Source organism: Alligator mississippiensis, chromosome 15 (genome assembly GCF_030867095.1).
Source record: "Alligator mississippiensis isolate rAllMis1 chromosome 15, rAllMis1, whole genome shotgun sequence".
NCBI classification, from domain to species: Eukaryota; Metazoa; Chordata; order Crocodylia; family Alligatoridae; genus Alligator; species Alligator mississippiensis.
Window position 1 is genome coordinate 9,723,339 of NC_081838.1, and position 15,639 is coordinate 9,738,977.

General features: G+C 51.2%; 1 protein-coding gene across 1 annotated transcript; it reads left to right on the plus strand.

Annotated features, from left to right (window-relative positions):
• The first annotated feature begins 503 nt into the window (after positions 1–503).
• LOC102564079 (keratin, type II cytoskeletal 6A) lies at positions 504–8,337 on the plus strand. Its single transcript, XM_006275684.3, has 9 exons — positions 504–1,233; positions 1,823–2,037; positions 4,011–4,071; positions 4,670–4,765; positions 5,024–5,188; positions 5,762–5,887; positions 6,432–6,652; positions 7,062–7,096; positions 7,217–8,337. Exons 1-9 carry the CDS (start codon positions 628–630, stop codon positions 7,567–7,569), a joined length of 1,878 nt encoding a protein of 625 aa, XP_006275746.1. The 5' UTR covers positions 504–627; the 3' UTR covers positions 7,570–8,337.
• Positions 8,338–15,639: the final 7,302 nt, after the last annotated feature.

A 15,639-nucleotide genomic window follows, 5' to 3' on the forward strand; every position in this document is an offset into this window, starting at 1 on the left:
ACTGGATGGGAATTGGTCATTTATATTCTTAAGACGGCTTTGAAAACCTCAGCCTGCTTGCTAAGGTGATCTTTTGACATGATGTTCTTTGCGGTAAAACTTGTAGCCACACAATGTACTAATGCCGATCCCCGTCTTGCAAAGACTTGAGCAGGGAAGCAGCTTTACTTCCATGAGTAAGCCTCTAGAAATGACAGGAATGGCTTAGGGGGGAGTAGTGCAACTCACAGGATCTCTGCAGACTCACGTATGCTGTCCTGAATCCGCTGCAGAATCAGGCCCACAGTCTGGTTTAATTAACAACTCAAAACAAAGATGTCGTACGGGAAGGAGAGCTCTATCACACCGTTACTTTCTTGCCTGCAAACAATGCATTTTTCAGCCCTGTGCTGCTATCGAGGTGTGTTGGGGGAGGCAAGTCGCTGCAAGGCACGTCAAGTCTGCAGCTGTAGTAGATTGTCCCATGACTCGTGCCAAGTTTCCCAAGTGAATAAAAGAGGGAGGCACTCCCAGCTCATGCACCAGAAGGGTTCCAGCTCCTTCATCCTCTGCTCTTCTCCCTCAGCTTAGCTTTTTTAGTGCTTTGAGTTTCTCCTGCTCTTTGTCTTTTCTAATAAGCCAGCCATCATGACCACGCGCACTTCAGTCAGGAGCTCCATGGGAGGGGGAATCAAGGGCTTCAGCTCAGGTTCTCTTGGGCTAGGAAGTGGCCTCGGCGGCGGTGGGGGCAGAGCAAGCTTCAGCTCTGTCTCCCTCTCTCGAGTTGGAGGAGGGAGGGCTGGCGGCTTTGGTGGTGGAGCTGGAGGAGGCTTTGGCAGCAGAAGCCTGTACAATGTAGGTGGAAGCAGAAAAATATCCTACGGTGGAGGTCTACGGGCTGGATTCAGTGGAGGATACGGCTTTGGTGGAGGAGCAGGCATGGGGGGTGGTTTTGGTGGAGGTAGTGGCCTTGCATTAGGTGGAGGTGGCGGTGGAGGTGCTGGCTTTGGCATGGGCGGCCCAGGCTTTGGCATGGGCGGCCCAGGCTTTGGATATGGAGGCCCAGGTTTTGGTGGCCGAGGTGGCCCTGGGTTTCCCATCTGCCCACCTGGTGGTATCCATGAAGTGACAGTCAACCAGAACCTCCTGACACCGCTCAAGCTGGAGATTGACCCGGAGATCCAGAGAGTGCGATCACAGGAGAGGGAGCAGATCAAGACCCTCAACAACAAGTTTGCGTCCTTCATTGACAAGGTGAGGACCTATCTTGAATCTACAGTCTGTCTGAAACATTTTCTGTAGAGGTCAGAGTCTTCAAAGGAGGGAAAATAGAGACCAAAGTCCTGTGCCATTAGTATGGGCCGTTTAGGGGATTTCCATATGCCCCACAGCTAGCCACAGACAGCAGCATTTTGTTGCTAGGAAAAGGCGTGGCAGAAAACTGGGATTTGTCTTAAACATTCATGTTGCAGAGAAGCACTGCTTTTCAAACTCCGTTTCAACATTTCACTGTATTACCCTAAGGCTGGAGCTTCTTCTTATTCAAATGACAAAGTACCTTTGGATTCAGTGGGGTCGTGCTGATTGAAAGCAGTTCAGAAGCTAGGACAAGATTTGCTAAGATACTTAGGCTCCTAGAGATGTTTCACCTGCTTTGGTGTTTGGAAAATACTATCTTTAGGCTCCTAAATACCTTTGAACATCTCCCACCAGGTTCATTCATTCCCACATGGAACATCCCAGGCATATTTTCTCGTCCTCATCCCTGTTCTGGATCATCCTGTCCAGATCTGGACCACTTTGCTCACCTTGCTTGCCTCTCGGTTCTTTTCTTATCTTCCAGGTCCGATTCTTAGAGCAACAGAACAAAGTCCTGGAGACCAAATGGACACTTCTGCAGGAACAGGGACAAACCGTTACCAGAAAGAGCCTGGATCCCCTCTTTGAGGCATACATTAACAACCTCAGGAGGCAGCTAGATTCCTTGTTAGGGGACAGACCAAGACTGGACTCAGAACTGAGGAATATGCAGGACCTGGTAGAGGATTTTAAGAACAAGTAAGAAACTATACATTAACATCTAGACCATATAGGCAAAACCAAGGCAGAAGTCTCATGCTGTATTGAGTGCTCTTTATGTCTGTGTTATTTTGCATTTGTTCTTGACAAAGCACGTGCAACTATGGAGCCAGCTTCGATCTCATGTGTAAATACAGAGTGTCCCCTTTTGCTAGCCTAGATTTAGAGAATCAAAAACCAACCTCCAGTCCCAGTTTTACTTCAATCGCTGGATTTAGGAACAGGGAAAACGGCTCAGAATTTGCATTTGTTCAAGATAAAGCTGAGGAGTTTAAACTTCCTATTTGACCAGTATAATCTATGCACGCATCACAAAATTCAACATGACTGCAGTCTAGGAGACTGTAATCCAGGAGTTCTCATATAATAGGCAGCATTAGTTGGCAAGACTTAGCAAGTTCAGAGCTGAGAAAATTACAAGATCAAAAAATGTTCAGATAGTTAGAGTGCATGAAGTTGGCATGGAAAGGTAGTATGAATTCCCTTCTGGTCCATGTATGTGTTTTCCCGTTTTTTTTTAATAGTCATGTATGGCACAACACAACGAATGATCTTTGTTGTTTGTGATAGCACAGTTCCTAGAAAAGTAAATACTGCAGAGGAAGTATCTTTTTTCAAAACCCACTTTGGCTCCCAGTTCAGTTTTCATTTTTTCTCATGCCCAGGCCCTTTTTGAAATCCATTTGCATGAAGGTAGTGCAAGTTAGAAAGCTGGCATAAACCTGTCTGGATACATCCGGATCACCATGCCGCTGCCAAGATAAGATTTTTCTTCTGTGTGTCTAGCCAACACCCCACCTATCTGATCAGAAGCTATGGCCCTGAGTCATAAAATTTTGCAGAAATGTATTTTTAGCATAACGAGTTACTTCAAACTCAAAGATCTTAGCTTCTTTTATTTCTTAGTGAAGATTTATAGTGAGTTCTTCAAAATGTAGTTCTAATTTCTTTATGGAGTTTTAAATGGCCATTGCATCTAAAGCCTATTATTAATTTTGCATTGGGAAAAGGTTACCAAAATATAAGATGCTTATTCCTAATGATCTTAACCTCCTTTCTGCAAAGATTGGTGCATGTATTTAAAACACAATGAGCAGGATATTTTGCTTCAGACAGTATAAAGTTAAGTCTTTGCACATCAGTAACCAATGAATAACTCATCTATATTTGAAGCAACTGTATTACTGTGAGTTTCTGTACTATCATTCAAATGCAGAGTGTTTCTTCAGTTAAAGAACATCAACACTACTTCTTAACCATAGCCTCTTTGCATATCGCAAGCTTTTATCCTCCAAATAGCCCTGTGAGGTCAGAAAGAGATATCCTTCCCATCTACAGATGCAAGAAATGATGTATAAGCTACAGATGGACTTTTCAAAGTGGTTTAGCTGCCAAAGCCACCTCTGAAAATGGGACTTAGGATGTTACATGTCTTTTATCCCCAGGGCACGCTTGCGTTGCCACTGAGAGGCATGACTGAGATGCGTAGGCATGCCCAAGCTAGATTTAATAAAGTTAGCTCAGACAATAACAGCAGCAAGGAGGCAACATAATAAGCTAGCCACCAGGGTCCCTACAAACTCATGTATCTTGTCTTCAGTGCTAGAGGTAACCCAGATAAGACAAAATAAAGCAAGGTTGGGCATGCTTTCCCATGCCGCGATCAAACCACTTCCACTGCAGTGTAGATGCACCTTAAGTAACCCTACCAAGGAAGTCTTCTGGAAGAGCAGAGACTTGCACCCGACACATTGGACTATCCCCTCTCAAGCAGCTCAGCTGAAATACTACCGTTGGCCACTTCAACCTATTAGCATCAATACTTCACGCTGTTAGCTAAGATTGGCAACAGTTTTGAATCCGCCCGGCTTCTGTCCGTATCTCTGCTTTCTGTGTGGGTTATCTGGGTTGGCCTAAACTAATGGAGCCATCTCTCTCCTTTATCCCAACAGATATGAAGATGAAATAAACCGGCGCACTGTTGCAGAGAATGATTTTGTGGTGCTCAAAAAGGTGAGTGTGGCAGGGTTATGGGCCTGACCCTGAGATGATCTCAGGACCCAAAGCCACAAAGACTCATAGAGACCCAGCCCCTAGTTGGGACCTCGATGAGCTCCATCTAGAAAAAAACTGGCGTAGTTGACACCAGTTGGAGCTCTGTCCCATCCATACATTGATGCATCCTAGTGTGGGCTTTGTTGCTTAATCGAATTCTGACTCCAGCAAAGCCAATGCATGTTCAGTCCTTCACTCCAGTGGGGTCAGAATACAGCAGTAACCTCATGCCAGGTCACAGCCAAAAAGCCTTCCTGAGCACTGAAGGGCTCCTTTAGGGCTGGAGGAAATGCAACCTTTTCAGAGCTGGGTGGAAGGAGACCTCGTCCATGCCTGTTTTCTTGTTTGTCCTATGGCAGACAACAGCCAGGGGATGTGTAGAGCAGCAAATCCATTAATGCCAAGACAAATGTCCCAAAATCACACCATTCCTCCACCCCCAGGTCATCGTAGCATGGACTGCAAAGGCATTGCCCCTCCTGATAGGACTCTCTGTGGCCATAGGAGACTCTATGCTTCATCCCCGTGTCCCTTATTTTTGCTCTCTTCTCTTTAGGATGTAGATAATGCTTACATGAACAAGGTGGAGCTGCAGGCCAAAGCAGATTCACTGGCAGATGAAATCAACTTCCTGAGAGCTCTCTATGAAGCGGTAAGCAGTCCACCCCACTGCTTTAGACACCTACAGAGTTCCCTGCCTCAATAGCAGCAGGGAGCACAAAGAAGTCATGAGGCAAGGCTGGTCAGGTCAGCATGCTGATGACCACGGTCCCAGAACACTGGCTTGCCCGATCATTGTCAGCTCCCTGCAGTCACAGCGTCATAGTCACAAAGAAGCAGGGCTGGGAGGGACCTCAGGACATCATCTAGATCACAGAGCATGAGTGACTTGGCCTTGTGTATCTTGCAGGAGCTGTCCCAGGTGCACCAGCAGGTGTCGGACACCTCTGTCATCCTGTCCATGGACAACAACCGTAGCCTGAACCTGGACAGCATCATCTCAGATGTCAAAGCTCAATATGAAGACATCGCGAACAGGAGCCGAGCGGAGGCTGAGTCTTGGTACCAGAGCAAGGTGAGCTACCAGATAGTGAACCAGGGAAGGCTTTACCGTGAACTTTGATATATACAGGTTCACATTCATGTTGCACCAGGCATCAAGTTGGCTCCTTGTACTTAGTAGTAGTAGTAGTAGGCTATTATATAAGGGTTATTTAAGGAGTTTCAGCCACTTGGTGCAGGTCTTACAATGAGACAATGTGCAGAGCTGGCATTAGGACCCAGGTGTCCTGACTCCCCAATCCACTCTAACTATTGGACAAAGCTGTCTACAGCTATTCATGCCCCCCTTCGTGTCTGCTTTCTGTGTCGTGGCAGTGACAACTGCGGCTCCTTGCTCTTGACACGCCTGTAAAGGATACAAGGAAGCCACGGGGGCATAGCCAAGTTCTAGACAACTGTGCTTGCTAACGAGTCAAAGTTTAGTGCCTGCGTACGCTGCATCTTCATTAGGGTCAGGTGGCTTCTGTAGTAAGTGATCTATCCCTTATGGGGCTGAGATGCTATTGAGAGGGATACTACCCAATTTCTAGGAAGTGCATAAAAGTCAATGATTTCCCTGCTTCTCATTCTTGCTCCGGACAATCAGTATGAGGAGCTGCAGATCTCCGCTGGGCGTCACGGAGATGACCTCCGCAGCACAAAGATGGAAATCACAGAGATCAACCGGATGATCCAGAGGCTGCGCAATGAAATTGATAACGTGAAGAAGCAGGTAGAGCGAGGGCAAGGGAGGGCTCCTTGCTCCTGGGAGGCTGGTTGCCCCTGGGAAGAGCAGAATGGGGGTGGATGGAGATTGCGTGCAGTAGCAGCCCCCTGCTCCCTCTCTGCTTTTTCCATGGCATGATGTCGGGTGGTCTTGGTGTCTATAGCTGGGTGAGAGGGTTTTAGGAACTGAATCCTTCGATAAACAGTTGCATATGAACACAAGGGGCTGGACTTGATGGCCCAGGAAGCCCCATGCAGGCCTGTACCCCTTTATCCTAGGAAACAGTTATGGGACCTGCAAAGCCACCCCCGCTCACTGTGTTGGAGCATAAGGCAGTACTTCTATAGTAGATGTGGTGGTTGGAGATGCCCATCTGAATCCCACAAGCCAAATTTGGGGATAACAGGGAAACTGGACACATTAGTGATTGCACCAGAAGAGAGAACCCAAATGGGCACGGGAAGAAAGCTATAGTGTGAGCAAATGGTGGGTCCCACATTCAATCACCCACTTAAGCAGCACTGCAATTCTTGCATTGCAATTCTTGTAGTGCGCCACCCTTCAGGCCGCCATCGCTGAGGCCGAGGAACGTGGTGAAATGGCCCTCAAGGATGCCCGGGCCAAACTGGCTGACCTGGAGGATGCCCTACAGAAGGCCAAGGCTGACCTGGCCCGCCAGCTGCGGGAGTACCAGGAGCTGATGAACGTCAAGCTGGCGCTGGACATCGAGATTGCCACCTACCGCAAACTGCTGGAGGGTGAAGAGAGCAGGTGAGAGCACGATACAATACTGCAATCTGAAGAGTCCAGCAAACCTTGCACTCAGTGGCACCCGTTGCCCAAGTGCAAGCTGAAAGCCTGGGCCACACAGTGGTAAACTATAGCAAGGGGCAGAATAAAGGTATGTGTTAGTCTGAGCCCTCCTGGACCAAGACGCCCTTCCTCTGTGTACAGCCCCAGCACATTGTGAGTGTGCTGTGACTGAGCAAGCACGGTGTGATTCACACCTGCAGTTTGCAGTGCAGAAGTACCCACTGGCTGAGGATCTCTGGCTAGTGTTAGGAGTGTCAGATTAGACGGTATGGTCCCCTTTTGGCCTTAACAACCAGGACCCCTCTCTGTATTGTCTTTTGGATTGGGCTTCCCTTACACGCCTTCCCATCTCATTCTTTCCTAACAGGCTGGCGGGAGAAGGAGTTGGAGCCGTAAGCGTGTGTAAGTATCTTGTCTTTTGACCTCTCCTGGGTTGTTTCGCGGTAGCGGGCGTCGGGCTTTTTCTTCCCTTCGGGAACCGGGGAGATCTAACCGAGTTGGTCATTGCTTTGTTTTCTCCAGCTGTGGTCAGCTCCTCCACAGGAATGGGATACGGCGGTGGAAGCTTGGGAGGAGGCCTTGGAGGCGGACTCGGCCTTGGCGGTGGTGGAGGCGGCGGAGCCGGTTACGGCATGGGAGGCGGCGGATCCAGTTACGGCATGGGAGGCGGCTTCGGCATGGGAGGCATGGGTGGTGGGAGTGCCATCAGTGTGGGAGGCGGCGGGGGCTACGGGTCTGGCGGCGGCATGGGGCTCAGCATGGGAGGCGGCAGCTTCAGCGGTGGAAGCGGCAGGGGCCTGAGCTCCGGCGGGGGAAGCAGCTCCAGCATGAAAATCGTATCGAAGACCACTACAAGCAAGAAAACCATTCGGTAAAGAGGAGGCGGCCTCCAGGAGACCCTGCCTGAATGAAAGCACGTTTCCTACCTGCTGAGCGCAAGTGCAGCCTTTTGAATCCATGGTGTAAATAGCTGAGCTAATCTTCTCGTTCCTTCTCCTCTTCCTGGGGGAAAGGGCACAAAAAGGCTCTTCCAACAGGAATCGGGAAAGTCGTCGGCCAAAGCAAACCACTTCCTAAGCCGTTGTTGCAATCTGTGTCACAACCGAGGTCCTATGCCCCTGACTCGGCACACTACTCCAGCACGTGTCCTGACGTTAGCTCTCCCTGGAGTCCTTTACACTCCGTTGGACCAGGACCCGTGCAATCCTCACTGCCAAATAGGCAGTCAAATCCATCACTTACAGATGTGGTGAGAGGGCCGTATCATGGCCGAGTGGTGCCTGGACTCGCTGTAATGTCTTTTCTCTGCAATCGTTTTCTGTTTGAGCATGTTTAGTTTGTTCTCAAAAAAAGAGAAAATCACAGCTAAAGCCTCGTGAAATTACAGGCACCGTGTTCTCGCCAAACCACTGTCAAGGCCGAGGGATATAATCTGTCTCCGGCATGCGTTCTAACCTGTAGGTTTCTCGGTTGCAGCGATAAGTGCCCCCAGTGAGTGACACCCGGGAAAAGGCTATTGCTTTTTGGTGCTGTATGAACTACAGTCCTGATTTCTTATTACTTCTTTGTCCTTCTGGCTACAGCCCTTGACTTTCTGACTTACAGTACTGAATGTGTAATAAAAAGCATTTCTCATTTTTAAACCTGTCTTTTGTACTGTGCTTTCCGCCCACCCCCACCTCCCCTTCAAAATATTATGGGTGGTATCCTGCTAGAAACGTGTCTCAGCTGGCAATCAAGGCTGCATTTAGCAGAAAGAATTCGGCACATGTTGAAAGTTGGAAGTTGAATACCCTGGCTCCCTCCAGTGGCAGCTAAGTAGGATTTTTTTTGCCTCCAGCTTTCTCACTCCTTTTACTGGTTCCAGTGGGCTAATGAGGCTCCCCCAGTCCGAGTACCGCGGTGCATCAGCACAAAGCTCTGCCTTGTTATGTGGGGCCTGAAAAATCAGACACCCAGTGAAGAAAAAAGTAGCTGGTGTCTATCAGAGAAAGGAACGCTGGCCGTATCCCAAGTGGGTATCTGTAAGTAGTGCTAATCGACAGAGGGGAATTCAAGTCACACTGGCTCGTGGGGGTTAAATCTACATTTTGTCTGCTTCCCAGCCTAGTGCTCAAACCAGTAGCCCATAAGCTAGACATTACCAAGGACTTTTCCAGCCGTCCCCTTGAAGATGGTCTCCTGGGCAGCAAAGAGAAGAAGGTTTGGGAGGCCAGGAAAACACACCCAAGCTTTTGGGTGTGCGGTGTAGTGAGAAAATGGCAACACGTAAAAGACCAGGGGCTGCAGGCTCTAGCCAGGACTCCTGCTCCTAGTTGGAGATACACGTCTGTGTTATTTTTTATCAATGACTAAGAAAAACAGGGTACAGCTCAGCTTCAAAAGAAGGGGTGAGCAGGGCTCTGTCTACTAATGCATCAGATGTGGCTTGATGGTTAAACCACTACAATAGCCAGAAGAGCACAGGTTCAAGCTCTGCTCTGGGTGGGTGCCCCCACCCCTAGGCACCCCTCCTGCCTTTAACATCCACTAATTGTGGGTTTTGCCCAGCCACTTTTGGGATTTAAGAGCCACATCCCTGGCCCAGCCTGCAGAGCCCTGCGGGTGCTCGTACATTGACTTTGCCCATGGGATTGGATCACAAGCTGCGCTGGTGCCAAACCCAGCAGCTCTGCATATTTTGCCTTTATGAGGAATTAGGTGCGGTGGGAAAAATGTGCCCCTGGCCAATAGCAAGAGTAGCAAAAGGGGCTAGAGAGCCAAGGGGGAGGAAAGGGAGGTCTCTGTAGAGTGCCACCGTCCGGAAGGGAGCTCCTTGAACCACTCAGAAACGTGCGGCTATCCCGGTGGGAAGTGCTAACCAGCCAAAGCTAGCAGACTTGGTGTGGGCCGATCCGCTGTAGGGGCTGGGGTGAAGGCACGCGCCCTTAGGAAGGTGATGCTCTTGGCTTGCGGGTCTAAGCCTTGCCACAAGCTGCACGGGCCCATCAGGGCGCTGCACTGGAGAGTCAGTCCGTTGTAGGAGAAGAGACTATTTGGGTTTATGACAGACACAGTTCACACCTCAGAGGCACCCGGCGCAGACAGATCTGGCCTAGATCCTCCCCAACTTGCTGGTTGTCCTCCCTGCCTCCCCAGCCCTAAACCCACTACACGTGCACGCACACACACACACACACTCACTGTGGGGGAGCCAGACAGCTGCCAATGGCAGCTGGCACCAGCTCTCACCAGGCTGCAGATTGCCTTCCACCTCTCCCTGTCTCCCCTGGGGGAGAACATGCAAGATGTCCAGACGTGCTCCAGTCCCCACTGCCTCCCCATCCAGGATCCTCCAGGGTCGGGATGACACCTCCCCCTGCTTCTCTTGCATCCCCACATCCCTTTCTCCCAGCCAATCACTGACAATGAGGCACCTCCCCTGCTTTGCAACTGCAAAATAAAATGCTGAAGGCCTCACTGCTCTGCATATGACTCTGGTGCACAGAGCAGTCATGGCCCGTTTGATGGGAAAGCATCAGCATTGCAAGCGCTCTCTGTGAGATACCACCTTTTCAAAATGTAAAGGTGGGACACATGGCCACCTCTCCCCCCTGCCCTGTCCCTCCTGCTGGTGGCACAGCTGGAGCAGAGCTGAGCAGGGGTGGATGCAGACTCTGGGCTCCCCACCATGCTGCCTTTCCCCTGGGAGCCCCACACCAGCAGCAGCAGGGGACACAACTGCATGCTGCCCCCACCGCTGCTGGGTGGGCAGGGGGCACACAGCTGGTGCGAGGGTCCCAAGGGAAAGGCAGCAGGGTGGGGAGCCCCAAGCCTGCAGCTGGCAACCCCCATCCACCCCCACCCCATGCACAAATCTGGAGGGGGTACATGCCCCCCCCCATGCTTCCCCCTGAGGGGTGAGTGCAGCAGTGGGAAGCTGCCTCCCCACCCCTAGTGCCCCTGGACAAGCCATCTGTGGCTCCATCCTACTCCCCACCCTAGCCCTGGGCCCTACACACTGCCTGTGGCTGGGCAGTGCCCCAGTCCCTGCCTCTGCCCCACTCCCTCCCTCACCATAGAGGCCCCAATTTGCACCCCTCACACCTCCCCACATCTCATCCCCACCATAGACTTACCTGCAGGGAGCTGCTCTCCATGCTGCCTGGGACTATATTCCTGGCCGTGTGCGCATGTGTCCCTTCCCCCTGCACATGTGCCCATGGCACCCCCTGCGTCCAGCTCTTGGCAGTCCCAAGCAAACCCTTGGAGGCTGGAACGCTGCCCGCCTGCAAAGGGAAATCTGCCGTTTCCTGTAGTTTTCCGCAGTGAACGGAAAACCCAGAACCCTGCACAACGCTGCAAATCCGAGACAAATGTTGTCTTGGAGTCATGCGGTCCAGGACCTGGACTTGATGTTCCCATTCCAGGACTGTCCCACCCTGGGAACTGACAGGTGGGGACTGGTGGGCACAGTCAAGCCAGGGGCCATTACAGAGCATGAAGTGAATCCCAGGCTATATGACAAGACTCAGAGCCCACACCACAGGTGCACTCAGCACACCAGGACCACCCTGCTCCTCCCCAGGGGAGAGAGCCTCAAAGGGCTGTGATGCCCTGTGCGATCAGTGCAATGAAGGCCACACCAGGGAAGGATGCCCCCACAACCTGCCCATCCTATCTGGACCCAGAAAAAGGGCTCGGTAGCTGCAGTTCCACTACTGCTAGATAGTTCAACCCCTCCTTGCCAGTGAGCCCTCAAGAGCAGGGCACAGTGGAGAACCAGTGAGCTGCCAGGGGGTGCCAGTGAGCTGCGAGGGGGCCCACAAGAGCAGGGCACAGTGGAGCTCACAGAGATGATGTATGCAGCATAGGGAGGGTCTGACAATGCACCCATGGCCTCCCTACAAAAGGATTCTCCCCTGCGGATGTCACCACCACAGTCCAGCCTGCACACCCATGGGTGGCCTTGGTTCTGTAGACCCCAGGCTGATGCCCTCTGATGCAGTGAGTTTGAGACCCCCACATGTGCACACAGGCACGTACACACACACACAGACAGACACATGCACACACACACACACACACACACACACTCCCCCTCTCCTTCTTTCAGGTGCAGCCCCTCAGGTAGAGGATTGCCATGCTGTGCAGTGTCTATGCTATGCCATGAAAATCCTATCGGTGACCTGTTTGAAGACCTTGTTGCACACTACAATTAAGACATGTTTTATTTACATCAAGGGTGTCAAAGATAAGGCCCATCGGCCTGATCCAGCTTTCAGGGTCCCACCATCCAGCCCCTGGGGTTGCCTCAGGGTCTGGAGTTGACCCACACGCTGCAGAGTATATGAGACTGGTCCCATGTCACATACAGAGCTAGCTCCAGCCAACCTGGCACATGCCCCTGTCAGTCTACGACATAGGACACACACACACCATCTGCCCCAGCTGGTCAGAGAAGCATGTTGCACATGGCACCTGCTCCAGCCAATTTGGGACCAGCTGCATGTAGCACATCCTCTGGTCCCCGGCTGCTCCGGGCAGGCACTGTGTGTAGCGTGGTCCCTGGATTCACCCTGCATGGGCACTGTGTGAAGTTAGGTCCTATATTGGCCAAATGCCTAGTATGATCTGGACAGGGCTGGAGGTGGCTGTGCAGCAGGCAAGCAGCTGTTTGTCATCCCCCGCACCACACCAGAGCTGGGGAGGACCACTCATATTACCTCTGTAGAGCAATTCCCTGGTAGCTGAATGTGCGATACTTAATACCACCTGGAGATACCCATCCTGTGAAAAGTCCTAACTTCACTACAAGATGATTTAGGGGTATAGGTTGCAACTGTATTGATCTGAGGACACAGGAAGACAAAGTTCTTTGGATAAATCTGATATCCTTTATTAGCCCAACTCAAACAGTTGGAAAAATTCTTCTTTGCAAGCTTTCAGAAACAAACCCCCTTCATCAGGCTGAGGAAGGGTGTTTGTGCCCGAAAGCTTGCTCAGAAGAATTTTTCCAACTATTCGAGTTGGGCTAATAAAGGATATCAGATTTATCCAAAGAACTTTGTTTGCCTACAAGACAATGGCACTTTACCTGCATTTTACTGCTTGTCTATACAGATGCTGGTGTTTTAAGTGCAGCCGATACATCCTAAATGCAACATGCGATGAGGCCCTGAGCTTGCCTACAGCTCTCTCCACAGCTGACCAAGTGCACTTGTGAGCAAGTGTATGGACTGAGTGCTGCATCAGCCAGCACCAGGGCTAAGGAAAGTGTCTGTGGTAGGGTCTGCACACAACTTGGCCACCAAACAACCCTGCAGCAGCCGCTGGAGTGAGCAGCAAAGTCCTGCTAGTGATGGTCCTGGGTCATAGATTCATAGATGTTAGGGTCAGAAGGGACCTCAATAGATCATCGAGTCTGACCCCCTGCATAGGCAGGAAAGAGTGCTGGGTCTAGATGACACCAGCTAGATACTCATCTAACCTCCTCTTGAAGACCCCCAGGGTAGGGGAGAGCACCACCTCCCTTGGGAGCCCGTTCCAGACTTGGCCACTCGAACTGTGAAGAAGTTCTTCCTAATGCCCAATCTAAATCTGCTCTCTGCTAGCTTGTGGCCATTATTTCTTGTAGCCCCCAAGGGCGCCTTGGTGAGTAAAGCCTCACCAATTCCCTTCTGTGCCCCCATGATGAACTTATAGGCAGCCACAAGGTCACCGCTCAACCTTCTCTTGCGAAGGCTGAAAAGGTCCAGTTTCTCTAGTCTCTCCTTGTAGGGCTTGGTCTGCAAGCCCTTAACCATACGAGTGGCCCTTCTCTGGACCCTCTCCAGGTTATCCACATCCCTCTTGAAGTGCGGCGCCCAAAATTGCATGCAGTACTCCAACTGCGGTCTGACCAGCGCCCGATAGAGGGGAATTATCACCTCCTTGGTTCTGTTCATCATGCATCTGCTGATGCACGATAATGTGCCATTGGCTTTTCCAATGTCTTCGTCACACTGCCGGCTCATGTTCATCTTGGAGTCCACTAGGACTCCAAGGTCCCTTTCCACTTCCGTGCCTCCAAGCAGGTCATTCCCTAGGCAGTAGGTATGCTGGACATTTTTCCTCCCTAGGTGCAGCACTTTGCACTTCTCCTTGTTGAACTGCATTCTGTTGTTTTCTGCCCACTTGTCCAACCTGTCCAGGTCTGCCTGCAGCTGTTCCCTGCCCTCCGGCGTGTCCACTTCTCCCCACAGTTTTGTGTCATCCACAAACTTGGACAGAGTACACTTCACTCCCTCGTCCAAGTCGCTGATGAAGACATTGAAGAGTATCGGTCCAAGGACCGAGCCCTGCGGGACCCCACTGCCCACACCCTTCCAGGTCGATACCGACCCATCTACCACGACTCTCTGGGTGCGACCCTCTAGCCAATTCGCCACCCACTGGACAGTGTAGTCATCCAAGTCACAGCCTCTTAACTTGTTCACCAGTATGGGGTGGGATACCGTATCGAAGGCCTTCCTGAAGTCTAAGTATACGACATCCACCCCTACTCCTGCTTCTAGGTGTTTTGTAACCTGGTCATAAAAAGAGACTAGATTAGTCAGGCATGATCTACCTGCTATGAACCTGTGCTGGTTTCCCCTCAGCATAATTTTTGCTGCCAGGCTCTCGCAAATGTGAGCCTTGATAATTTTTTCAAAGACTTTGCCTAGGATGGAGGTGAGACTGACTGGCCTATAGTTGCCTGGGTCCTCCTTCCTCCCTTTCTTGAAAATGGGAACCACATTGGCCCTTTTCCAGTCCTCCAGGTCCTGGCCCGTGTGACATGAGTGTCGGAAGAGACCTTGTAGATCTTCTAGTCTGACCCCTGCTGTGGGCAGGAGAGAAAACTGGGCTCAAATGACCCCAGCCAGGTAAATGTTGAGCCTCCTCTTAAAGACCCTCAGGGTAGGAGCCAGCACCACTTTCATTGGAAGTTGGTCCAGATCCTAGCCTCCCTGACAGTGAAGTAGCGCCTCCTGATATCTAGTCTAAACCTACTCTCTAGCAATTTATGGCCATTATTCCTTGTTACTGTGGGAGGTGCTCGGGGGAACAAGGTCTCTCCCAAACCCTGCTGGTCCCCCCTAGTAAGTTTCATAGAATCCTAGAATCCTAGAAGTCGGGTCAGAAGGGACCTTGTAGATCTTCAGGTCCGACCCCCTGCCTGGGCAGGAGGAAAACTGGGCTTAAGTGACCCCAGCCAGGTAGGCATCAAGCCACTTCTTAAAGACCCCCAGGGTAGAAGCCAGCACCACTTCCCTTGGAAGTTGGTTCCAGATCCTAGCCGCCCTGACAGTGAAGTAGTTCCTATGGATGTCTAATCTAAACCTACTCTCCAACAACTTCTGGCCGTTATTCCTTGTTATCCCGGGAGGGGCTAGGGGAAACAAGGTCTCCCGCAAACCCTTCTGGTCCCCCCTAGTGAGTTTATAGAAGGTCACCAGGTCCCCCCTCAGCCTTCTCTTGTGAAGGCTGAACAGGTTCAGGTCCCATAGCCTCTCATTGTGGGGTCTGCCCTGCTGTCCTCGGATCATGCAGGTGGCCCTCCTCTAGACCCTCTCAATGTTGTCCACATCCCTCTTGAAGTGGGGTGCCCAGAACTGGACGCAGTACTCCAGCTGTGGCCTGACCAGTGTCGCACAGAGTAGGAGGATCACCTCTTTGGACCTGCTTGAGATGCATCTGTGGATGCACGACAAGGTACGGCCCTGTAACCTGTCCAGGTCCTGCTGTAATCTGTCTTTCTCTTCTAGCATGCCCACCTCACCCCAAATCTTGGTGTTGTCTGCAAATTTAAACAAGCTGCTTTTCACCCCATCGTCCAAATCGCTAATAAAGAAATTGAACAGTGCGGGCCCAAAGACCGAGCCCTGGGGGACTCCACTGCCCACTGCCCTCCAGGTCAAATATGACCTGTGCACCACCACTCT